This window comes from Alligator sinensis, unplaced genomic scaffold (assembly GCF_000455745.1).
Source record: "Alligator sinensis unplaced genomic scaffold, ASM45574v1 scaffold1494_1, whole genome shotgun sequence".
Taxonomy (NCBI): Eukaryota; Metazoa; Chordata; order Crocodylia; family Alligatoridae; genus Alligator; species Alligator sinensis.
This window is the reverse complement of record NW_005842724.1, coordinates 22,426-49,897: the sequence shown is the minus strand read 5'-3', so window position 1 is coordinate 49,897 and position 27,472 is coordinate 22,426. Positions and strand designations below refer to the sequence as shown.

Sequence of the window (27,472 nt, the reverse complement as noted above, 5' to 3'; positions counted from 1 at the left end):
ACATTTGGGACCCAAGCCTGATATCAGTCCACTTCTAATTGATGTGATGGAGCACTTTAAACATGTGAAGATTGATACCAAGTTAAAACCAGCCCCTTAACTATTTTATTACAGCAATAACATTTGAGGTGTATCATCAGTTCTCCCTACATGGTATCCATATTTTCTTTTAAAAAAAAAAAAAAAAAAAAAAGGTACACTGGAATAGATTCCCAAGTTCTTTATTTTATAAATATCCAGTAAAAACTTAGTTAATAGCATGCAATAAAAAAAAAAGTTTAATTATCTCCTGTGGCAAAATTTAGACCATCAGCTCTGGGCTGCAAGGACAGAGGAAGTAAAAACTCAAGTGCCTGAAACATTTCTATACTGTATGCTTCAAAGCAGCCCCAGATTAAAGGCAAAAGAAAAATTATTTTCATGATGATGCATTTAAACAGAACTTTGTATGGTCAGTTATTTTGAGTACTCCTTTCTATAGCGGGAAACAAGACCCCTGAACATGCAAAGAAGCCATCCCTACAAATGCATGATTCAGCCGGTCTAATAATTAAGAAAGTCTCTGGAACTGGGACTAAGGTATGCACATTTGTAGGAGCACAGTCCAGTTAGGATCCTAAGCAAAAAAGAACAAAAGGTCACGAACACACCATCTCAGGGTGAGAGATGTCATCTTTGGAGCAGGACCAGCTATGCTGGGATGTGTCTTGGCACAGCCAATCTATTCCACTGGCATTTATAGACATCACCCAGAGCTGCTGCCTTGTTGCCCTACGCCTAGGGCTTCAGGAACCCCAAACCTGTGGGACAACAGTCCCAGGTAGGGGAGAGGGGCTTCCCCACTTGCAGACACAAGCCTTAAATTGGGGTGTGACAGCCTGCTATGCAGTAAGCACATGTGAAACTATAGTACAAAAACACACACACGACAGCCTTTGGTCACAGCAACATTTTTGGCTACATGGAATGTGACCAGGTGCAAGAAAGTGTTTGCTTGCAACCTTGTGCTGCTATAAAAATTTATGGCAGCACAAGGATAATGCAAAGAAATGTTGTGTAGTTTAAGGGCAGTCTAAGGAGAGGGTCATCAGAAAAAGTGACATTTAGGCCAGTAACTACTTAATCCAGTAGTGGAACACCAGGTTTGCAAATCATTTTTATTTATTTTTTAAGTTTTAGCAATATGAAGTGTAAGAGATAGCAACTTACATTTTGGGGCCCATTTTGATGATATACATACCAAATAAAAGAAGCTGAAAGTTTGCTTAACTGATTCATTCAACTATTTCAAAACAGTATTTATTCACTACAGAAATTCAATACTCCAGTCACAAGCAGTCAGTCACACTTAAGCTTTTTTTTTTTTTTTTTTTTTATAAATAGAAACTTTTAAAATCTGTTCAAAGCCTCCTTCCATTTCCCATTAAACCAAGATACTGTACCAAAATTTCAAGTTATACCTAACATACCATTAGGAATAGAAGTCTCAGACTGCTCTGCAGCATTATTAATACAACAGTACAAGGGTAACAACTCGTCTCAGGGCTGTGTTTTTTTAAGCCATTCACTCGCTTTACTTTGAGAATATTTTTTAAATCTCAACTACTTCATTGCAATCAAACCTCAACTCTGTAACCAAGTTTTTTTAAACTAGAAAACTTGAAAGCAAGATATTTGAGTTTGGTTTTGACACATTCATGCAAGTGGTTTCAAAGCCATCTAGAAATGTTTATTTCCCTCAATCCAAGGTCCTCAAAAAGAATATTTAAAAAAAAAACTGCTGAAACTAAGAACTGTACCAAATTAAACCAATTTTTTATGACCGTTTACCAAAAAAGCAGGTCAAAGTATTTAATAGTTCGTTTTAAGAAGTGTTGACACTGCAACACTTATTGCAGTTATTCTGTGGTTTAAGACTGATACCTTGAAATGAATATGATCATTTTTTAAATCAAATGCTTTGTTTTCCAAGAAAAGCAATAATGTTAATAGCAAAATAAAAATAAAAAATTTTTAAAGTGTGCATGTGCACACAGCTATATTTTTCCCCATTAGCAGTTATTCCATAAAGCACATGGTTTTGGAAATTACAGACACCATTTCTCCATAAGCAACATTTCTTCTGGTTTTGTTTTTACATTTTTCCCCACTTTGTTTAAAAACCAGTCAATTGGATAACAACAGTGCTAGGTCACAAGAATGAATTCACAAGAATGAATATTTCTATGAATATGAAGTGCTAGGTCACAAGAATGAATATTTAAACAGGCCATACCTATTGCACAGAAGTTAGTATACTACTTCATATCAGTGATATACATATTTGAAACCACGTCGGCATGAAAACAATCAAACAAGACCTGGTTCTCTCAGAAGATATTGCACATAACTTAAACAGCATCAAATAATAGGACATCATGCATCTTGCTGACCAGTTAAGGACACTTTGGTTATGAATGTAGCTGGTACATTTTTCTTGTACGCTCCTATAAAAAAAAAAAGATAGGATTTTACAGCTCATGTTTAGCGCACAGGTTTTGATGGTCTCAAAAACTAGTATGCTGTATGAATTAAGTGTGAAACCCCACTCAACCCCATCTGTAGTGGAAGTATTTCAGATGATAGCGTTCCCCTAAAACGACTCTTCTTTAATTGTGAGCGGGGATATTCTTTTAAAGTTCATCCTTCTTCAGAAAGACAGGCTAATATGTAAGAGAGTGGCCAGGTTTCTGAAAATCAAGAACAATCCAAGGACTGAAGCCGCTACAGTCCAGTTGCAATTCTGTGCCTAATGTTATACAGCACTAGGCACTGGGGGTGGACTTTTCATGTAACAGCCAGTGGATTGGAAGGAAGTTTGCTTCAGTGAAAGTGTCTCTGTAAATCGTGGGCTTTTGACAACTTGAATGTGCAAGACATTTATTTCACAAAAGAAACACCACAAACCAGTTTAGGCACATTTATCTCAAAAAAAGTAGTCATAAATATTCTAGTGCATTTAAACCAAACACATGAGCAGAGTTTATGGGCTACTTTGCACTTTCAACAGGCCAAGCAAAAGACTTCTGACATCAGCAGCATTTTTGATGTTATGCCTAGCCAAAAATGCAGCCTAAGCCAGTGAGGAAGCAGAGTACAATTAATACAAGATCACCAGATACTGAAGATGTTACATCTTCAAGTCAGCAAGCCGAAGCTCCCCAGATCTGGAAAAAAAGATGTTACAAGGAAGAGTCAAGACATGACCTATTTTGCCTGCCACCAGGAGTAGACAGAGGTAAACCAATGTAGATTAGCTTCCTCACTTGGTAACAACTTTAGAACTTCCTATTATATCCAAGTTCCAAACTGAACATCTGTTTTCACTCTTCACACATAAATTAAGTGCAGCATTCTTAATTAGTGAAAGCCTCTATGAAATAGATGAATGGAGTATCAAAACTAGTGAAAAAAAGTCTTTAAGAGCAGTTATTTTTTCTTACTATGATCTAAGACATCCTTCTTGCACATTTGGTAATACTCAGAAGGCTCAACTACAAAGAGAATGAATGCAGACTTAACAGTATTTAAGATAAGTAACCAAAGGGTATGGTAGTTTCATTTAATTTTCAATATCCCCATATGAAGTTAAAGACAATACTTTGCAAAAAAGTGTTAGTGCATGAATAAGTGTCTTGTCTGGCTATTTAAAAATTACTACGTTATGGGTGACATTCCTTAAAACATGTTAATTGTGCAGGCGAACTAAGAGAAAGGCAAGTGTTTGACTAAGAAAATACACTCCAAATAGTGACAGCACTTGAAGCAAAATAATCTCTAGTGGCAAAGCACTTTTAGTGTCTACTGCACTTCCCTGCTATGCATGACACTTGTTTTCCCATCCTGTTCCTCTAATTTGCCAGGCAGTGTGCTCATTTGACTTTGGGACTTTTGTGACTTTGTTTATAGATTAAGGCATGCACCTATATCCAGTCAGTACTGGACTGGATGGCTCCTTGAAGGCTGTTAGGGAGCCCCAGTGGTAGTGAACAAATCAGAACTGTGTGCATCGATAGAAAAGAGGCATGCAGGAAGAAGAGGTTGTTGGGGACAAGGAAGGAACTCATGGCAGAGAAAAAAGTACTAATTCAACTGAAGGCAAGTGCGTTCTCCATTTCTGGAATGGAACACTATATTCATCCTAGAAATTGCAACTCCAAACTGAAGGTTACTTTTATTCCTTTAAGTGTAAACCATCCTCTTTTTTGTCAAAGTGGTTAATCTGAATACTAGAGATGTAACTGCTGTTTTACTAAAGGAAGAATGGCAATTCACAGAAGATACGCAGTTTCATACCAAACAAGATGTATAAACACCTCAATAATCACTTATAGAAAACAGAACATCCCACTTGATTGTCATAATGCAGCACCATAGCAGTAGTCTGAGCCAAGTAACAAGTCTTGCTGCTCATTCCATTGAAGTTGCATGCACAGTTACAGTAACATTAGCAGCACTGTGATTTACTCTCTGCTTTCAAGGGGTCTGGGTCCAGTTTTAGCTTGCTCACATCGTTGTCTTCATTAGGAAAGCTCCTGTAATTGGCAAGTATATTTTCCACCAGGAATCTAGCAGCTTCATCTATGTTGATATTGTCCTAAAGCAAAAAAAAAAAAAAGGGAGATAAAAGTTAATCATATATAAATCAGTTACAAGTCTGACAAATGCCAATTCTTTGCCATTGCAAAACAGTGCAACTGACAGGCAGCAGCTTAGATACAGATCTATTCATGATGTAGCTTCACAGAAGGAAAAGTGCTAGAAGTCTTTTCATAAAGACATGAAAAGCTTGATCCAATCTCTCCGTAGATTCTCTCTGTAGCAAAGGGGAAAATTCACCAATTTTATATGTACAGGTATTCTGGCCAGTGCTTACCCTAGTAAAACTGAAGTGGGCTGGTAGCTTCTATTTGGAGAATCATGTTTGGCTTATGCAAGTACTGCAATTACAGCAATCTGTAACTGCAGAAACTGGATATTCACCCACCTATACCACCAAGCAGACGACAGTATATAGCACTTATTGGTTCAAGACAAAAGGGAAAGCAATTAAATTAGCATCCTTCATTTTGGAGCATGCACCCATCTAGTCGTGCAAATGAGGAGTCAAAGCTTTGATAAGTGCTTAGGAGCCAAAAAATCCCCTAAGAATGTCTATTTTCTCCCCCAGGTACCTACCCACTCAGCAAAAACAGAGTAGGAGAAAGAATGACTTTGGAATACAACACAACTAATTTGGCTCAGAAATAAACCAAATAGCTTAGTTTAAAAGTAACACTAGACTAGCATGCATTTAGAACTATATACACACAAACAAGGCAAAAGTAGAAAACATGATCTGTACTCATACTATATAGGGCAGCAAAAGCCAAGAGACAGAACCATATATTTGGACACTAGAAATAGGCAAAGACATGGTGGATAGCCATGGTTATATATAAAATCTTGCTCTTAGTTGCTCCCTTTCAGTTGCATGCTTTCCATTTTTAAAAGGTTTGAGGTAGTGAGTTGGTACATTGTTCAACTCTTGCACCACCCAGAATAGAATGCAGTACATATTACTGGCACGTACAGCTGTAAATTTCAAGTTAAAAGTTGTACTAGTGCATTATTCTGACAAGCCAGCTTTGCATGTAGCCCTACACCACAGTTTTAGGAAAGACCAAGAGGATCACCTCATCTGTAGTTAGCTTCATCTGAGACAAAAGCAGGAAAGAAGGCAGGCATGAGCAACAGCAAAGTCTTACAGCAGGAGAGCCAGGAAACAGTCCACAAGGTCTCCCGACAGGAAATTGTACCAAGTTCTGCTGCACCAGTACCAGAATTACCAATGAAAGAACCTAGAGAGTTAAACATAAGAGCCATTTTCTGTACCAAAGATGGTGCCACCCAAGGCTTATATTGTGTTCAGCCTAAAATTCCATGTCAATATGAAATAAAAGAATTTTAGTTAAATTGGAGCCGTTCACAGGCCCTTATTAAAGGGCTAGATTTGAACTTTTGAACTGGTTTCAAATTAAATCTTCAATTGACACAGAGCCAACTCTGAATCCAAATAGTCCTACTTATTAGCGGCTCAAAGTTGTAGAGAAAAAGTGGGTGCTTTTATGGGAATTTTCTGATCATTTGTTTTGCTGAAAAAAAAAATGGCATTTTGGTGAATGCAAAATGTTTCATTAGAAGTTGGTTGAAACAAACTAGTGAAACACAAGCAAGTGCAACAGAACTTAGCACGCAAGGCGACCTGGCAGGAAGCCATGCTGTTTCTTGTTTGCGACTCCACAAGGACTGCCCAAGAACCAGGGGCTCAGAACTCTCCAGCTCACTGCACTGGAGCCAGGGGACTGGAAGCCTCAAGTTACAGACCTTTAAGGTTTCTGGATCCTGTTCTTGCTGCTGGAGAATAAATGCCCGACTTCATGGGCCATTCAGTGGAGTGCAAGTCCACTGGGAACTGGAGATAGTTGTGACCACCGGGGTCACCCAGGCATTGTGACCCCTACCTGTCCAAATGAAGCTTGCCACTCAGCCACAAGAGAGCACATGACCTTGCAGTGTATTTTAGCACTAATATTTGCTCTCTAAAAAAAAAAACCCACCAACAGTACCATAAACTGTCTACTTAGAATCAGAACACCAAAATTGTAGGCAACCTTTATGGGAGTATTTGAAAAGAAAACAAAAAAGTGCTCATTCAGATCATACTATTTCTTTAAGTATTCCATTTCAAACAGCCAACTATTTGGGTTCTTTTGCGAGGCATGTTTTACGGGACTTTAAAACAGTTTAACCGTAGCTCATGCTAGAGTATGTATTTTAATTGGAGGCCCTGCATATAACCTTTGAGATCTAGTCAGTTCAACTAGGCTTTCAAGTATTTGTTAGACTTCTTGATTAGTTTCCTGCCAAGACACGTCTTGCTTACTGTACTAACAGAATAATTGCAGTTCCTTTCACTGCTGCAGAACATACTGATGTTCAGCTCATGCTTTGGGTAATTGTACCTTATTTGTTGAAGTGTTCTTCACTCCAAGAACCCTAGACACACTTTACTAATAACACTATTTCATGATGCCTTAAACTGCTAAGTTTACTGCTTCACATCATGAGGCAACTGAAGTTTCAAGTGGGCAGAAGCACTGCCCATAATTAAAATTTCAGACTGAAAAAAGCTTTTATTCTGCCATACCAGTTTTAAAAAGGAGGTTGATCATTCTGCTGGCAAAGCTCCCTATAGAAACAGACTGCTCTTGAGGTCTTTCAACAGTAGTCATATTTTTCTGGTCTGAACTAGCAAAGAAGTCCTGAGAAGAGGCTATACACCTCATTGCTCAAGCTTCTTCTGTTCAGAAAAGCAGATGTCCTTTCTGAATTACTCCTTGCATTTGACGCACATTCCATGCTCTATCTACTCCCCTCTTGTAGGTATCTGTTTGCCCCAAGGCTTCCCCAACCCCACCCCAAACCAACCCTTTCCAACCACTTGGAGTTGCTGGGAACAGCCATCTCACATTTAAGTCCATTTCCCACCCCCTCCCCGTGTCTCTCTCTCGTGTGACAGTTGAAAGGGAAGTGAGCAAGCAAAAGGGAAGGAGATGAGAGGCTTTGTGGTTTGAGTTCTCTACTGGCTGCATTATAAAAATGCAGCTTGTAAGTACCAGATAGTTCAGACTCAAGTTGGCTTTATCTATAAGCTACTAAAATGAAAAAGGAAGAGAGCCAGATTCTATGAAGCCTTTTAGAAACTTGAGGGTTTGCCACAGGCTGACAATACTCAGGTACTACACTGATAGGCCAATGTGGAAAATTTAAATAGTAACTAGAATTCTGTAAATTATTAAGCGAGTCATCTATAGGCTTTTGGGAGACATTCACCTCTCTGGTAAACACACTGAATGTTTTTTACAAACTCATTCCTGTTGTGCCGTTTTACAACTCGGGTATTATTCTTCCTTCATTTAAGCTATAGGTAACAAAGTCTGAGTTGCCAATAATTATTTCAGTACACATGCACGTCAAGTAAAGTGGTATTTTGGTTTGTTCTGCATTTTTACTGGGAGACAGGAGCCCTGTAAAACTGCTGTCAATTACTTCTGTCTCCCTGTCCACACCATAACCAAATGTAACAGTTATTTTAAGTAATTCTTCCCACAAATTAAGTTAGGGGCTTTACACTGCCTCAGTTCAATTAGGCTGCCTATAAACAGCACAGGATCAATGTAGAAGTCATATACCAGAAACATTTAACAGATTACTTAGTATAAAAATCAGTCCCAAAACAGGATCAGAGAAGTTGATAAAGCAGGTCTTGCCTCCTGAATCATTCAGTTTTATATGGTCTGAAGGTAACTGTAATTCAACAAATGAAGTTCTACAAAAACAAGACTGAATACTTCCCACCATTACTTTGATATGTCAAAGCATTTAGCTCACTTGTAGAATAGCATCAACCCTCATTCAGTATAATTAACACATTTTGCAAGTCTCTCAGTAAAGGAATACCTTTATGAAAACAGTTCTTCCAGTCTCTGCTACAACAGGTAGTGTAGGTAAGTGTCCTGTACTCCATACTCCTGCCCATGGTTATTTATGAACTTTGCTAGGATTTGTTTTTTTTTTTTTTTTCTTTGATCTCTCAAGAGATTTTTGAACACATCCGTTTTATTAAACTACTCACCTTGGCAGAGGTTTCAAACCATCCAACGAAACCACCTTCCCTGCAGAACTGGTCCATTTGAGAAGGAGTCTGGCCATTGTCTTTTTTCTGGTCACACTTGTTTGCAAGAAGAACTGCAGGGATGGGACTGCCATTTGGAAGTAGCACTTTACTGTCCAAGTCATGTTTCCACTTTGAAACGGCCTCAAAAGTGGAACCCCTTGTGACATCAAAGACCACAAAAGCACCAACAGCCTCTTTATAGTAAACTCTTGTCATGTTACCAAATCGTTCTTGGCCTGAAAGACAAAAAGTAAATCAGTAAGACTTGGTCTCACACCCACCCACCCCATTGAAACAGGGCTAGATGAGTCGATACCTGATTTATAAAATGCGATCAACTCTAAAAAGGGGTGAAGGTGTTGGATGAGCAAACAGGAATTGGGCCACATGCTGGTTGGTATTAGGAGCATATCTGCCAGTAGTTAGAGCTAGTGATTTTCATCTCAGATTTGGACAATAGTGCATAGCTTGCATCCTACAGAACTCTAGCAGTGTCTTTTAAGTGGTTGTTCTTTTACTAAAGCTAGACCAATTTTACCAAATCAAACAAAGATTAGAGAGAGTTATGCAAGCTCAGAAACAGGAGGTAGTCAAAATGAGATGGGAATTTATTATCTACTAGTAAAGCACTACACTCACTTGAGCAATATTTAAGAGGCATTCGTCTTGCTACTTTTTTGGTAAATGAAGTTGAAGTATAAATCGGTTGTATCCAGCCAGGTACAGTGCGGGAAAAGAGGGGAGAGAGACTGCTCTTCTCAGCCAAGAAAAAATATTGGCAGTGCTGTTCAGCTCATTAAAAAAAGGAACCGAACCATTTGTTTTGCTCACTAGAATATCAGCAGTCTCCCCATTTTAATAAGATCAGTACTTCACTGCAGTCTGTGATGAGCTCATTCCCAATAGGAGTTTCTTAGGATTAAAAAAAAAAAAAAAAAAAAAAAATGCCAGCTAAGCAGCTGTTAATATTACCTGGAGTCAGCAGTAAATGCAGAGAACCCAAGAACCATCTGTCTGGACTTTATTAAAAAGGAAAAAAAAGCCAGAAGATGTATTACTCCAATAGGATAATTAACACATGAACAGAAGACAAAACAAAAGAGTCTCTGTAGGAGACCACGCAAGCTAGTTGAGAGAAGAAACTGCCTTCATTCTCTGTCACTCTTAAGTCCAAATGCCATCAACTGGCTCCACTCAAAAAGGGTACAGCTACCAAAAAAGGGTCATAGAATCTGGGCGATGTTCAAGTCCCAAAGTCGTAAAGCAAACTCATTCCCCCCAAAGTCCAATATCCTCCAAATAAGACAAGAAGCAACACATTCCCAAGGATGGAACTGGGTAAAGAGAGAGCTGCAAAGCTTTTCTGAACTGAAGTTATAGGGCAAAATGAGAAAGCCCTTTCAAATGACCAACATAAGTAGGGGTCCTAGTTAGGGAGGGTTAGGAAGTACTCAGAACATACAGTGGTATTTTTCCAGGCAATTCAGCCCATACAGAACAGCCAGTTGGTCTTTGGCTCAGGCAGCTCACTCTAATGCAGAGGTTAAAATTTTCATTCTTCCAGGTGCTTTTTCTACTGTTCTTTTCCACCTGGGCTGCCAGAATTTGATGCAGTGTAGCCACAGTATTTTGGAAGAGTTGGGAAATACTGCCAGTTTGCATTCCCATGGCACCACACGCATACAACCATAAAGCTTTGTTAAGCAGCAGCCTGAACCTAGTGCACTCCAGGGTCCTGCTGCTAGATGATAGATTTATGGTATGGCCATAGCAATTCAGTTGAATATTTCAAAACTTAAACTGGGTTCCATAAATTAGCTTTAGATAGTGACATTTTCCCAGGCAATTCCATCCCTATGCTTTAGTGTTATTTATGGGAATTTGCACCATTAAGTATGACAAGTTGGGCTATATGGAAAAGGTGTGTTCAGAGTGCCAGTAGTTTTCAGGGCAGTGTTTTCAATTAGATCAATTAGTATAAAAACAAGTGCTGGCCATATGCAAATAAACCAACATAGTTCCCTCACTAAAGCCCTGAGGTAAATATTTATTAGGAATTTGCCAGCTCTGCTCTCATAGTATGTGCCTCTAGAATTACTTAGATAATGAAGCTTAGCTATTTTAAAATCTTCCTTTACTTAGTGAGGCAATTCTATAGCAGCTCAATTGAAGGGTACACTGCCGCAAACTAAAATTTGGAGTCAATAAAACAGTCTCTCGTGCCAAAATAAATGATGCCATTTTAGTAAAAATGCACAAACTTGTCATAACTCATGGCAATGACTGCTTAGTTACAAGTGTGCCACACAGCAGTAGCAAAATCAGCCTTCATGTTGTAAGTAGTTGGATTCTTGTGTGTCACTGGGAGCCATAAATGTACTCTAAATTTAGGAATCTTCTCTGCAGAGATTTAGGTTATTTAATTGATCAAGTGGAACAGATTGGATTGAGGACTATATTCTCACATGCCACTGAATAAAGCCATGCACCTGGTTTTCAAAAGGCAGAACAAAGAAGAGATCTTTCCTTGCAAATAGTATTAAGTATGGTATTTTTGCAAGGAAGACAGGCAGCTGTTGCAGAGTAAAAACACCTGCAACTCTTGTAACTCCTTAGCTGCAGGACATAGCAGGTACTGCTCACTGCCCACTGCTCCAGGAGAGCAGCCAGGCAGTTCAGCTCCAGCAAGATCAGCCCTCAGCTGACTCAGCAAGTAGTAGTGGTTGAGCTAGAACAGCTTCGCCCCTCTTCTCTAGCCAGATAGGTAGCCAGCAGCATCCGCCAATCCAACTGAGGGCCAATTCTGCTGGAGCCAAGCTATCCATGTCAGCCCTTTTCTCTTCAAGCCAGGTGGGCTCTCAGCTGAAAGCCAGCAGGCACCGCTGGCTTCCCAGACACTTTAATAGGCCATTTGGCTCCTACAGGATCTCTGCTCTACACGTCCTAGTTTAATACATGCCACCCAAATTTCAGTGAAGTGGTGCACATCAGATGCAAATAAATAAAGTGCATACCCATACTGTACGAAGTCATGTTTTCCTTTATAAAATTAGAAGGCACTCACAAAAAAGGAGACTTTTACCTTGAACAGCTGGTTTTATGTAAGGGAGCCATGTTAAGGCTGGATAAATTTTAGGTGTACCCCTTCTTTATTTTGAAGAAAGAGTGGAGCTGGTTGTCAGGGACTCCCCAGGAAAGCATTTACTTGGGACTGTCTGCTTTATGTAGCCTCTGAAGCCAGCCCAGGCATAGCTTTTGAAGTGGGGCAAGTCCTAGCTCAATCCACACCCCCAGTCTTGACCTGGCCATTCAGTCCCCAACCCTCCTTAGTTACCCATGGCCTTCCCTCAGGGGACTTTGTCTCTTCAGGAGCTGAACTAGAAGGTAAGCTCCTCTCTCAAAGGGTGAAAGAATGCTCCAAAATCCTAAGACAGACTGCTCCTCTTTTAAAGAGGAGAAGGCCTTTATTGGGCAAAACAGCATAGCAAGCAGTTCTAGCCCCTCCAAAGATTTAAGCAGTCACCCTTTTCCAATCTACATAGCCCTGAGCACCCAAAAGCAAGCTCCATGGTTATCTCTCCAGTCTCTTTAGCCCTCAAGAGGACACCCTCCTTTTCTGCTGTTCAGTTTCACGCTAAGCTGCTTCTTTCCCTTAATGTTTCTCAGGCAGCAAGGAGTCTTCTGACAAGGGAATGTTTGCAAAGCCCACCCCACAAGGCTATTTAATTCTTTGTTACTGGAGGTGCATCTCGTCTCCTCCTGCAGGTGGGACAGCTCTAGGTCCTAGAGAGGGGCCTATTAACCCCATCTTCCCCAGTGCACAAGTTAGTCAGTGCAAATGACCACATAACAAAATGCAAAGCCTTAAACCAGAAACATTACAAAAGCCATATATACAGCATTGGAGGATATTAATATAGCAGTATAAGACATCAACATTCAGTATGCCTTTGATATTTAAGAAAGAATAAGATTATTTTAAAGGGTTATTCATTATTTTTCTTGCAGAATCAACTTCTGGAATCTCAGTTTAACTATTGGACACTAGAACAAGTATCCATACCTTGGGTGCCACTCAGCACAACTGGTACCCAAAGAGCACACTCAAGTTTTGCTCCTGATAAAGTCCAAAGGAAAGCTGCCAAGATTGTTCTCCATCTCCTACTCTGGTAAATTTAGACACCACTCATCTGTGCTAATTCAGTTTTAATCCTAGTCAAAATCCTGTCCCCTAAAATGCTGCCCTACTTTTTTCTTTTGAGAGCCATCCCCATACCACATTCACTTTAGTGTCATGCTCAATACATCATTTGCAAAAGCAGATCATCCCTGATCTCAATTGTGCTTTTTCAGAGTGGAATGTCTTTCCTGTACTGATTGCAAGGCCCCTCTAACTACAGGTGGATTGTCAACTAAAACATTTGTTGCAGGATTTGGCATCATCCACATGTGAAGAAAAAGTCTTGTTCCTGTGCGGGCTGGGAGCGGTCTGAGGCCTTTGGGGGCGTGCGGCGGGCTGTGGCCAGCAGCCCTGGCACGCGGGTCGGGGAATGCAGGCCGGCAGACTAGAATTAGGCACGGACGCGTAGCGGTTGATTAAAGATTATTTTACTTGCACCATAGATGGTCGCGGTGCAGGCAGGAAAAACTTGCTTGCGTTGCGGTTACAGACAGACATGTGGAGTTTGCTAGGCTCCACAACACGAACTCGAACAAGACCCGCAGAAAACTCGAGCCTCTTGAAATAACTCGGACAGAGCTCTGGATACACACGAAGCTTGCTAGGCTCCGTGGAACAAGCGCGCAGGGAAGGGGTTCGTCGAGGGATCGCGCTCAGCGACGGGGAGAGGCCAGAGGTTGATCAGACCCCTATAGCCTTCTTAAGGCACACGCTGGGTCCGTTAGGCTCCGCAGCGCTTGGAGTTCTTCCCGAGACGTGAAGTCCTCCTCCTCCACGAGATGGTTGTGGAGTCCTCCAACTTGGGCGGAAACCGCTCAAGCCTCTTAAAAAAAAAAAAAAAAAAAAAAAAAAAAAAAAAAAAAAAAAAAAAAAAAAAAAAAAAAAAAAAAAAAAAAAAAAAAAAAAAAAAAAAAAAAAAAAAAAAAAAAAAAAAAAAAATCACACCCTTGGGTTGTGACAGTTCCAATATGTCTAGACCCATTTTGCTTTCCCCCTCTGGATTATCTTCCAAAATAATGGCATGCTTGAAATGGTCTGCATTCTGCTAGAAGTGATATTAGTTTAAAAGATGGGAGTGCTACCAAAAGAGATGCATGTGAAATCATGCTACAGATGTTACCAACACTAGATGAAGGAGACTACTGGTTTTTCAAGTGATGAGAAACAATAGCAATTTCTCAGAAAAAGTGGTTCTCTTTAACATTAGAAGTTTCTTTCCAAAGTAAATCATGAATCTCTGGAAAAAAAACCCAAAAAAAACAAACTCTGTGATATATCAGAGTAAAGCCATTATATCCTGGACCATCTACTAGTAAGGAGAACTAGTAGATTGTAAGCAGGCTTTCGGCATGTATCAAGTACATAATCATATTTAGTTCCCACATGGGGAGACTGCCCAAGAAATTTTGTAGTTAACAGAAGAGCTCATTGTTGCAATAGTCCTGCAGTGAAAAGTTCTAATTTCAAGAAATCTAACTAGATTCTAGATAAGTCCCTGATAGTATTTAACTGGCCGCACCATATTTTGACCTTCATTTTCACCTTTTTCATGACAGATCTTCCGTGACAGAACAACCAATTTCCAACACAATGCTTTTTCCATTTCTGACTGACCCTTGTTCAGCAAGGTTAAAAAAGGTTCAGGAAGACAGTTTAAAAGGTTTTCTGCACAGTTATTAGAACAGAGGACAAAGCAGCAAACAAGTCATTTTGTCCTATAGTCCTTTTGCATCTTTTCTATTTGACCACTGAATTATAGAACTGTTTTTGTCAGGGAAGCCTAGCATGCAAAAACAGTAGCCTCTCCAATAGAAGCCAGTGATCATACTAGAGCCATGTCTAGCTAAAGCCCCTTCTACTGCTGTACTCTGCAGGATGATAGTAGGAGCACCAAGTTGAAGTCTGTACAGTTTTTCTGCATGTTGAATTTGTCATCTAAACTTCTAATCGTAGCATCTTTAAGCATTCAAACTATGGTTTATTAATCATCAAGTATCAAGTGTGGCTTGCAGTATTTACTCTGTGACGGCATGCACAGCTGGCATGTGTGGGTTGGGGCCAGAGCCAGAGCCACAGCAGCTGCATTCCCTCATTTTATGGCAATTGGTATTGGCGGCAAACATGACTCGTTCAACTTTATATGTGGTCATTAGCTCCAGAAATTATTACATTAACCATGCTAGAATGCCCCTTGAAGTTCAATAAGCTGTAGCTAGAACAAGTCCTCAGTGAGCTGCTTTATGGTTCACTTGTACTATGTTATATAGGATTAGAATATACAGCCATTTTGTTTTTTTTATCTTTTTATATAAAAAAAAGTTACTGGATGGCATTTGGTCAGTTTCACAAAAATCTACAGCTTTAGAGGCTGTTTCTTGTATTTCATAAGTTTTGGGTTTTTTTTTTTGTTTTTTTTTTTAAACCCCCTGTGGGCACAGCCATAACAAAAGTCTCTGCTGGTGGTGGGCTGGGGGGAGGGAAGGGACAAACCCCAAGTGATGTTAAGTTTCAAACTATGAAGTTAGCCGTGTAAAACAAAAGCTTGCTTAAAAACTTTAAACTTTCTCTCTCCACTATTTGTACCTAAAGTTCTGGCTTAAGAATAAAGGAATGTAACTAATGGATTTGTCTCCTTTGTATATACCTTAAATAAATTCAATTCAATGTCTAGCTGTTCATGAAGATGGTCTATTAAAGCATGTCATTGTTTCCTCCACTGATCTCGTTCTGCCAGTAGTTCCCATGTCTTATACCCATGGAGACATGGGGACAGGCTGTAAATTTATACTGAACAACTGCCCACATGAGGGGGGTCTTAAGTACTCTTAAGCAGATTCCTTCATGGGAGGGATATTAAACTGAAATGGTACAAGTTGCTGAAAAATATTTCCTCCTCTTGGGCTTCCCATCTACTACTACAAAAGGAAAGCTGAACAAATCTAGTGGGGCTTATAGTCTCTGAAGAAAGCCAAAATGTACCCATGGGCAGATGCATATACCAATGGAGGGAGCCAAAACCCAGCGAGAACACACAGGCATTCAAAGTGAGGTAGCCTACTAGTATCAGTGCCTAGGAACATGCCACTAGCTTTTCATGCCCTGAACTTCAAAGTCAGCTAAAAAGGATAAAAATAGGAGTTAGAGTATTTTTAGTTGACTGATTTTAAAAAGTATGCACCCAAGTCCAATAGGAAAACCACACCAACTTTGGAACAGTGCTTTTAGGTATAAGAGACCATGACTTTGGTTTTATCCAACTTTTATTCAGTGTTAATGGAGCAGTTTGTTATGCTCAGCCATGCTTACTGCTGCTACAGCAGCAGATGCCTGGGGAAGCTACCAAAAGAGGTTCTGAAGTAAAGCTAAGCACCCCCAAGAAAAGGTAATACTGTTTCCTTATTCCAAAGAAACACTTCACTGTTGGTAAGAGTCAGCAAGCCTAAAAAAGGAGACAACTACAAAATGAACTGCACCTTCAGCAACCAATTTTAAAACACAGACCAAATTTTTACCCATGACAAATAAGTTAGAAAATTTTAACCTCAGACACCCAAAGAGAAAAGATTGAGTTGAGTTACAGAAGCAGAAGCTTTGGGGATAGAAAGGAGGGCATCTCTCCGGCAGTGGGTCTGACACAGACTACTTATAAGTATTAAAAGTGCACCGATATATCTGTCCACATCAGATTGGCACCAATCACGTCAATTTTCCTTGTATCAGCAATTAGCATTTTTTTGGCCGGTTTAACCAGTACATGTCACTGTTAAATGCTGTGTGCAGTCACAGCATGCATGCAGCCAGCTGGAAGACCAGCATCTAGCCAGTACATCGCGGGGCAAGGGGCATATTGCAAAGGGAAGGAAGCATGGAGGGGGCAAATCAAGGCCCCCACGGTAAGAGACAGAGTGGGGCAGGGGCAAAGGTGGGTATTGCCCAGGCAGGGCAGGGGGGCAGCTCTCACCACTACATGCACCCCTGGGGGACACATAGGGGGGCATGTACCCCCTGGATTTGTGCACAGGGTAGAGGCAGGGTGCCTGCTGTGGGCTCGGAGCCAGGAGCTGTACTGGGGCTGCACTTAGGGTGGGTGGAGGCAGCACTGAGAAGGGAGACCATGGCAAATTTTGGGGTGGCTGTAGCCTAACCTGTAGCCCTCCTTCCAGTGCTACCACCGCCCGGTGTGCCCTCACCACAGCCCTGGCCCAGCCCCCCCCGCCAGAAAGACCAGCGCAGTCCCCGACCCCTGGCCCCAAGCCCACAGCAGGCAGCCTGCTATTGCCCTGCATGCAAATCCAGGGTGGCAGATGCCCTTATGCCTCCCCCTAGGATGCATGCAGTGGAGGGGAGTGTCCTTCTTCCCCATACCCCCAGATGAACCACCCATGGCTGTCCCTTGCCCTGCCCCAGCTGGGCAGCGCCTACCCCTACCCCAGCCCCATTCCCTCCCCATGGGGGGGGGCCTCAATCTGCACCCTCCACATCCTTTCCCTCCCACATGCCCCTCCCCACACCACAGACCTACCGGCTGGACGCTGCTCTCCAAGCTGCCGTGCTGCGTATGGCCTATTGGATCAGAATTGGCCGATATGGCTGGTTACTAATTGGCCACTGGTATCGGCCAAAAAACAAAACAAACAAATAAATTAAAAAGAAACTTTTATTGGTGCATCCCTAATAAATATGAGAAGTACATTGATCAACTGGCTCTCTGCAACCTGTTGGGAGAACAGTTTGGGCCACATCTTAAATGAGTCTGAAGACAAAACCCTCTTTAAAGATTGCTTTCACTCAGTTCCTTTACTGCATGTACAAAAATTTGCAAGAAGTAATTCACTGAAAGACTAAAGCCAAAGTTTCTGGGAAGTATTTATGTAGCAGTAAAGAGATTAGAGACACATGATCAGGCTGACAGAATTCCCGTTTAGTTACTAGTGTGTTCATTATAGTCATGATGTTACAAAAATTATATGACAAATTTAAAGCTCTAGTCATAAGCTTACAAACTAGAGAACCACCATTTGATTTCTGTTACATTCAAGTTCTCCACACTACTTTGTTTGAAGGTGATGTAGCTGTTAAGAGCATGTTAAAAAAAATGAACATGAAAATAGGAAAAGTGTGTACTAGTTTTCCAGCTGCAGCGCTGCCAAGGAGGTGGGGAGGGGTGTGGGGGTGGTAAGCAGGGTGGATTTGATTTAATTCAAATAGATTTTAAAACCACTGGCCAGGAAACCTCAATTTAATCATTGTTTTCTACAAAAAGTGTGTTCTTGTTTGATATTCTCTATTAATTTAACTTCTTCAAAACTTTATACTTTTAGAGAAAGGAAAGGGCTCGACTCTGAACACAAACTTGCAGAGACCCGAGTGCTGATGGTAATCAGCTCTTTTATCTCTCATCTCCATACACTGCTGTTAACAAGGATGTTGTTGCTGCAGACAAATCCAGTTTGATGCTTACTTTCAGTTCTCTCAGATGCTTAATGGTATCTTCTACAATAAGCACCAAGTCCCAATGGGTAGAGTGGTTTTCTTTAGCCTTTATTAATCTATAGAGGAGCTGCTGGGAACCCCATAAGATTGGGCCCCTAATATAGTCCATGGCCTGCTGTGACCCATTTATAATATTGTTCTAAAAAGGTTACATGAATGTGCATCTTAAATAGTATGAATAAGAAGTTATAACCTGTATTCCATAATGATCTCTTTGAGCACAAAGCTATTTTAAATTAAAATCTTTTTATATACATTAAAAAACCCTCCTAACAAAATTTAAATAGATTAAAAAAATCTGATTTAAATTATAAAAAAAAAAAAAACTGAACAGATTTTTATTAAAATAAATCATTGATATTTTTTTTTTTTTTTTTTTTTTAATCTGCCCTGGCAGTAAGAAAGGGTACTATTTCTTTATACAGCTTGCTTTGGGCTATTGTAGGCATAGATTTTATCCTACTTCCTTTCCTCCAGGAGGAGACAAACCTATTTCATGAAGGGGCCTACTCCCACACAGCACCAGGACTATCAGTTTGTTCTCTTATGTTAAGTAATGAGGATTACTTTAATATAATGATTTGCTTAAATCCAATTGCCAGTTTTGATTATTCAGAAAATCCAAAAGTTTTTCTCCGCTGCTATTACTCTATAGACTCATGTAAACCAACACACCCAGTCTCCAACATACCACCTCAACTGACTACAAAAGTCATCCACCATGTGTTGAAATACACCTAAGTAAGTTAGTTTCCTTGAAGATAATCTCAGTTAAGTGTACAAGGGTATATTAAAAGGCTACTCTCCACCATCCAAATATTGTGTACCATAATGCTAAGCAACACTTTTCTATCTGAAACTACTATTTCCCACCTCCCCTCCCTTTTCTTCTTCCCAAAACATAGCCATCCCTTCCAGGAAGCTAGCAGTATGCATGTGGGTAGAATCTAATCAGTATTATGGCAGTACTTTTACTAGAAGTCTCCATGTTTTAACAATACATGGGTGTTGCTGCTACATACCGAATAGAGGTGTTTAATAGGGACTGGAGGGTTATGGGGCTTTGTGGGACAGAATGAAGATCCACAGGGTGCTTCTAAACCTGTTCCGGAGAGCTACAGGAACAGAACTACCCTTACAATTGCCTTCTCATCTCAGTGTCAGGGGAAGGAAAGAAATAGCTGAAGTTGGTAAGAGTTCAGGAAACAACATAGGAGACTGAGCTCCCTCTAGTGCTGTGGTTTTCAATTCATTTCCCATGAACTCTGGGGTTCTGCAATAGGTCAGAGATTACCATTACCTCCAAGGCTTGTGAAGAGTGGGTTGGGAGGTGGTGAACCACCACCATTGCCAGCCTAAGTTGCCTGGATCCACATCAGCTCACATGGCCCTCAGAGCTAGGATAGGGGTTTGGTGGCTTCAGGAACCACTGCTCTTGTACACCAGGGAAACAATACAGTAGTTTTGTGAAAAAAGGTGTGTAGTGCAGTTGGTATACAAGCCCAGCGCATACAATATAAATCACGTCTCTTCAAGAGAAGAAAAATTAATGCTACGACTGCTTCAATAGCAAAAGGCAATCAATTTACTAAACTGCTGATAGGTTTCACAAAAACTTTGTGATAAGCCAACACTGGCACCTCAGTACAGCTTGAGTTTTGAAATATCTGCTCCCTCTTCCAGTCCTCTGAAGAGAGAAATAAGAAGTTAGTTTTCTGGTTGATACAGCCTTTAAAGAAAAAACAAAATACAGGTAGAGTGATCTTGTCATCATCCCTTATGTCCATCACTGATGCGGCTTTATCCTAGCCTTAACCTGCAGTTTGCCAGAGGGTGCCAGTCTCATCTAGTGCCACACTCCCCATGCAGTGCACAAGTCCCATCCAAGACACGTGAACAGCACGCCAGGGGCCAGGTGATAAAAGATTGAGGGTCAAATCTTTGACACCCCTGCAAAAGGCCTTAAGTCTCTGGGACATCGCTGCCCACAGACTAGACTCAGGTGATCAGTCCCTTCCTCCAGGAATATTACTGCCAAGATGAAGGAAAACCTGCATCTATCAAGAAGTACACTTTCCCATTTCCCCACCAGAAACAATTTCTTGGTTTCTTGTATTTTTACTGTTGCTTGTCAGCATTTTGATGAGAGCCAGCTAACAGGACTTGTGCTATTTATCGTTACAAGACTGAAGAGCAATATCTATGTAAGGAACTGACAGCGAGATCTAGTTCTGCTGTGAGACACTTGATGTTCAGGTCAGTAACAGAGGTTCTCAGCCTTGTTACACTTGAAGCACCCCTCAGAAAGTGCCAGTTCTTAGTTTTCATTTGGGGTTTTTTTGGAGCTACAGAAAAAAAAAAAAAGAGAGCAACTCTTCTACTACAAAGAAGTCAAAGGACCACAGCAGGTCAGAATGCTTCTAACATTATGACTCTCTACTTGAAATCTCTGGGTTTCTCTTACAAATCATGTTTGCATGCCTAACATTGTGCAGCACCCTGGGAGACAAAGGGTACCTTGATTGAGAATCACTACAGTAGAGTATTAAGATATTCAAGTTTTGCTTACTTTACTTGTAAGCCTAGCTGTACATGTAGTGACATCTGTTCTTTTAATGGCAGCATTCAAAGTTGCTGCTTACAAAACTTTCAGTCCAAATTCCAAGCCATATCATCTTGTTTGTAGGAAAGTAGGGCTGGAAAGGACCTCACAAGGTCTAGTCCAGCCCACTGCACAAGGCAGGATCTAAAACATTCCAGCCAAGTGTGGAATCTGCTTAGCTACTTTAAAAAGCAGATTACAGACAACTAGCCTGTTCCAATGACTGACACACTTATAGTCAGAGTGCCTCCTAACCTCCATTCATCTATTGTAGAAAGTAAGTGAGTGGAGATGCTCTATTTGGAGGGAGAGTGGTTACTGAGAAGTTACTTAACAAGTTTCCACCTCTGTGTCCATTGAAATACACAGCTAAAAACATACCAGATAGTAGCATTTGAAGCTCCAGTACATACCAGTCCTAGGTATTCAAATCAGTGAACCTGGACTTCTCTGCTCTATATCAGCTAGTGTTTTATTGCTGCCATGCTTAATAATTAATTAAATATTGCTAGCTGTAGCCCTGAAAACTTGGTACTACTAGGTGGCTATTATCCATGCAACTAACAAGGCACTTGCCAACACTTGCACTTGTCTCTTAATGCATGAGGCTAGTTTGCTACATTCCAAGTTCTTTCTTGATTGAACGTAGGGGAAAAAAAAGAAGACTAATTTTAAGCAGCATTTTCAAAAACAAGTTTGAGTTAAAGAAGACAAGCTAGAAATGAAACAGCCTGGAAACACCACTTCACCCTTGTTAAGAGTGGCAAGTTTCCATAGACTTGAGATAATTTGGTCTGACACTTACATGTGGCTCAGATGGGCAGAAATAGACATGCCATGCCTCTAGATAAAAAGACTCTCTCTCATCTCGCATGATAACTGTGAAATGTTTCAGGGAACCTCATAAGAACTGTGCAAATGTTGCTGTTTGCAAGCCTATCAGACAGTTTAAATCACAACTACTTCCAACATGGTTAGTATTCCTGTGGCTTGTAGCCTCTTTTGATATACGATGTTCTAAAACAATTTGTAAAAAATAAATTTTTATAGGTACCTTCCTTGTAAAGATCAATATTCCAATACATTTCACATTTTTCATTTGAGCCCTCACTGAATTTGTTACTGGTAGTGCAGTTTTTACTTCCCGCTTCAAATTGGCTTTTGGGATTTACTTTTCATGAACACAGGAAGTATTTGTATCTAGTGAAGAGCTTGCTACTAATTTCTATTCCAAGGTAGTATCTTTGTTACCCATCCCTTGAAATAGCCTTCAGATGCACCATTGGTCTGTTCATTGATCACAGCAGGACTGAGCCCAGAATCTGCCTGTGGATCCTGCTGCAGACCAACACCAGCAGTGTCCTCCAAATCTGGTGCTCACTGTAGCCAGCTGGGGGAGTACTGAGCAAATGTCCAGTGGTAGATGTAGTGAAAAACTGTTAGTAGCTTTAGTTGCCAGCTGCAGCCATTGCCACATGGTATTAAAGTGACATATGCTGCTACCTTAATACCGTGGGGAGAGTGGTGTGTGTCCTCCTCATGTCCTATAGGCACTGCTTGCAGTTTGCCCTCATCAGTCCTGAGCAAGTAAAAATAAATAAATAAATAAATAAAAAATGCTGGCCCTGTGGTATAATACTAGCAAACCCAAGATGGATTTGGGACTGCCTGGTAGGGAAGACCATCAAGCCACAGGCAGCTAGCACAAGCAGGGAGAGGTCATGTTGTGGAGCTCCTTACACCCTCTCTTCCCAAGCACTGTGTAGTGTGCCTCTGTGCCCAAGCTGCAAGGGCTGCTGCCCAGCTTACTATGAGAATTCAGCACTTGGCCATTTGCTTTGCGACTGTGGGACTTCCATGTACCTACAGTCCTCATTAAACTTCAAGCAAGGGTATGGCCCTTAAAAGAAGGGAGGGGAAAGGGTCAACAGTGGTCAGGGCCAGAAGCCTATGCTGTCTGCCCTTAAAGCGCCATTTGTGTTGACAATGGTCAGGTTCATGGGCTTCCAGTCCTCCCTTAAGGCATCGTTTGGGTTCGCAGCATTTAAAAGATCCATGGAACTCTGCAGTCTGGCTTGAAGGTGCCAATTGGGTCAGCTGCAGGCAGGGACAACAGGCTTCTGCCAACCTTCCTAAATGGTATCACCTGGGTTAGCAGCAGTCAAGGTCCAGGGCTGCAATCTTCCCTCCAGGGTCATTCTGAAAGCACTAACCAACTTTTCCACCCTGAAATCCAAGCTATGGTGTGGCGCTGCCTAGCTATATGGAAGGTCAACCACTGACTGTCACTTGAAGGGGCCCCTCTTAAGGCCATTGGGAAGTCTGAAACACTTGGTACTCTTGGTATCAGGATTTCACATCCAAGGTCTAACAACCCCCACTGTGCCGTGTCCTCCTCCCTCTTCCCACATCCAAGTTTCCCTCTTCTGTTGTACTACTTCTCTACAGCTAGGCAGCCTTGTAAATGATTATTACACCCATACAGTGAGCACACATTTTAAGCTGCAGGGAACTTTTAATATGTCATGGTCAAAAGGAAATAGTATTAGTGTAGCAACCACTAAAAACAAGTGTCCAGACCCTGACAACTAGCACAAGCCATTCATTAGTTTAAAAAAAAAAAAAAAAAAAAAAAAAAAAAAAAAGTAACTCTTCAGTTCTCAGGAAGCTCAGCTATAACCAAAAATAAAAAAGTTAAAAGTCAAATTAAAATGCATAGAGGGAGGGACAAAGCATTTTTACTACCAAAAAAATGACACGTTAACTAGTACATAATATTTTGGGTCTGGTAATGTATTTTCATGCTTAATATACATCCTCAGGTAACAAACTGCAGTATTTGATTTGCAGTATGCTTTATTACTTAAGGACGCATTATTTAAATAGGATAGAATGGCCAAAGAAAGATCTTGTTCACACCCATTAGATGGAGTCATAGATCATTGCAAAAAATCATATGCAGCATGCATGTGACATCTTATAGACTGACTTGCTTGGACAGGCAAACTCCTGTTTGGCAGGTAGGGAACCAAATAGAAGCTAGCGACATCATTTAAATACAAAGGATAAAGGAAAAAGAAAAAGAAAAAAGGAGGGCACTACAGCAAGTAGGAGAGATCAAGGAAAAAAAAAAAATAGCTGGCTTCCATAGGTGACATTTTGGATGCTACACCCCCAGCCTGAACTCTTGGGATTGTGCCGTCCTAGTCATGTAGTGGGCGTTTTAAAAAACAGATCAGAATAGAGTTTAAGTTTGGTTCTTGATTTGAATGGCTAGTTTTGGGAACAGAATCAGAGTTGGAAGGACTCACAGGACATAATCTAGGCCAGGGGTTCTCAACCTTTTTTCCATTCCCAAGCTCCCCTCCATGCCCACCCCTTCAGCACGCTACAAAATCTCCACGGCCCACCTGTGCCACAACAACTGCCCAGCTCCCCAGCACAACCTGCACAGCCCTGGCTGCAGCAGTCAGGGAGCCCTGGGACCCCATGCACCTGAGCAGCAGCAGCACCAGTGTAGGGCCTCACCCACCCACCTGTAGCACCATCCACAAGATGGAAGCTGTGGGGCCACGATGGTCCCCCTGAAAGCCTGCTCACGGCTCCCCAGCCAAGAACTACTGGTCCAGTCCAGGGATTGACAATTTATGCCCTATGGATTGGATCCATCTCCCAGAACCACGGGATGCAGTTTGTGGAGCTGGGGCTATTGTGGCAAAAGCTTTGTCCACATCACACCAAAGCCAGGAGTCTACCTTTCTTCTACTTCACCCTGCTGGCAGGAAGGAGTAGCAGCAACCAGGTCCTAGCACCAGCATGCCATTGCTCAGTTAACATTTAGTTAACATTAAATTTTCAAAACATACAGGCTGAATTACCCTGCAGATGCAGAAGTGACATTGTATTCCTGCAGGCAGAAAAGCAGTTACTTCTGGTCCTACAGAGGTTGTTCATATTCCTTGCCAAAACCATGCTCCACAGAGAAGCTTCTTAGTCACTGATATTGAGCAAGTTGGTCAGGTCCTTGCCTTTGATAAAGATTGCACAGAGTGACAGGAACATCCTGTCAGTTAGGAGAAATTCTTACATTGTGTAACACTAAACTATGAATGCTAGATCCCATTCAAGGTCCAGACATTTCAAACAACCTTCAATCTACATACTATTTAATTCAAAGTAGGCATTTAATAATTGCTGCTAATTGAAAAAACTTTCCCCTTTGCTGCTACTACTGCCCTGCCCCTCTCCAAGCACATACCACATTATGCACCAAAAGATTAGTCAATGGCCTGATCTGCACTTCAGGATTTCCACGGCTGGTCTAGATCCAGCACCAGGCCATAAAGCCAGCTATGTTGAGCGTCTCGTGTACAGGTATTTTCTCCTAAGCTTGTAGCCAAGTCTTTCTGAAAGACCAGATCACAGAGCATAATTAAGTTTCTGTACTTTTCCTGCCAACGGTCTTATTGCCATGACTTCCTTTAACAAAATCTTCCAGTCTCCACCCCCTCAAAACACTGTTGCTGGGCAAGACCCATAAGAGGAAAGGAACAGCAGAACTGCATACATATTGCTGACAAATGCATAAACCCCCCCCCTCAAATTTATAGTCATTAAGGGCAGATTAAGGTGCAACTGGGGTCATATGCTAGGGCTACAGCTGCATGCTAGGGCCACGTCTGCTGGACTCTGAGGCTTCCCATGGGTCCAAGATATTAGCACTGAATTCATGCCATGGGGCTCCCAGAGCTGCAGGAAGCAATACTGCTACTCGTACCCTGCTGCCAAATTTCTGGATCTGTGGGGAGCCCCAATGGCAAGAATTCAATGCTACTTGGCTCCATGGGCTGATCACTGGGTAAATAATTCAAATGAAGTCAAAGTCTGATCAACTGAGTCCTTGTAACCTGGCAGTTTGTTAATCTGAACTTTCAGCAAGCTCCTACCTCAGAGCCTGAATAATCATTCAAACGTACTGCAAATCAGCACAGAAGCAAAAAAAGATGTACAACATTCATTGAACAAATTAGTGTTGTTCAAATACACAGGAAAATTAGATATTCAAATACTGGATTATTTGAAATGTTCCATCTAAAAGCAAATTTTATCTAAAGAGACAATTTTTTTTTTTTTTTAGTAGGTTCCCCCTCTTCCCACCCCCCCATTTAACAATATTAGAGAACAAGTTGTAAGAAAGATTATGTCCCAGAGATTTGAATATTCAGATTACAGAACTCCTGCTTTCGTCACCTCCTCTAAGTAGCAGAGGAGATAGAGGTTTGGTTAGTCAGCACCTGCTTCCTGCCTAGGCCCCTTTACCTCACCGTTTTCTGGCCATTGTCATATTTGGACCTTAAGTAGCAGAAAAGAGAATATCTGGTTTTAAAGATGTAGAGAGACTGAGGCCCAGAGGTTCCAAGTTACTTTGCTGCCCAACTCTCCAACACTTAAGGAGAGTATTTAGGAGTCAGGCACTTAAAATGCTTCCAAAGCTCTGGGCATAAATGACTTCTACAGCTCGGCAAGATGCTACTAGCAAGACTGGAAGTTGAATCCTTGTCTCAAATACAAGTCCACCGTTTTAGATGAGTGTACCCTTACTTTCCTCATCTTATATATTCCAGCACTTTCAACTCCCTTAGGCAAGTAAAGGAGCCCATAAGTATCATGGATGGCAGCATTCCCAGTATACTCCAGGAATTTCTATTTTACATCTCCCCTTATGAGACCTTCCAAAACTACCTTCCCACCATCTAACCATGATGGATAGTAAGCCCAAGAGCCAGGTTCCCTCCACTCATTTTGCCACCATGCCAGGTCAGTTCAGAGGAAAACCTCTTTCACAAAAACTAGATTAAAGGCGCGCACAGCATTTCTGCAAATGCAATTAATGCAACACAATAAACTATGGCACATACCATACCAGAGTTTATTGCTCCCAGGTGCCGTGTTTATGCATGTGCTGCGGAAGGGCTGGCTGGGGCATAAGGATGCTCTAGTACAGGGCTAGCTGGCAAGCAGCCCTTACACTGAAGCACCCTCATGCCCCAGTCAGCCCCACCAGTGTCTACACATTAGGCCTGTGCCAATAGAGAAATATTTGGTTCAGATTTGGAGGAAAGCAATTCAATCTGGCGATTCAAATCTGTCCCCATCCGATTCTGCCAAAAAACAACCCCCCCCCCCAAAAAAAGCAAAAACAAAAAATGGAAATTTGGTGCCAATTCAGATTGGCTGGGGAGAGGCAGGCATAGCCAGGTGGCTACAGGTTCTCCTGCAGCTCCTCTGGCTGTGCCTGCTTCTTTTTGGGCAGGGGGAGCCGCAGGAGAAGCCCCCATGGCTGCCCTACCCAGCCCCAGCCACCCAGCACTTTTTTTTTTTTAAGCCCCACACTCACTGGCTGTGGCAGCAGCAATCAGGGCCTCAGAGGGCTCATGAC

General features: G+C 41.4%; 1 protein-coding gene across 1 annotated transcript in view; it reads right to left on the bottom strand.

Annotated features, from left to right (window-relative positions):
* Positions 1-1,143: 1,143 nt before the first annotated feature.
* Positions 1,144-27,472, bottom strand: part of RAB32 (RAB32, member RAS oncogene family) — a 45,050-nt gene continuing 18,721 nt past the window's right edge. Inside the window, exons 2-3 of the mRNA XM_014525014.2 lie at positions 8,717-8,994; positions 1,144-4,636 (exon numbers count right to left, since the gene is read on the bottom strand). Of these exons, the coding sequence (XP_014380500.1) occupies positions 4,487-4,636; positions 8,717-8,994 (428 nt within the window). The 3' untranslated portion in view covers positions 1,144-4,486. The remainder of the gene's footprint in view (positions 4,637-8,716; positions 8,995-27,472) is intronic.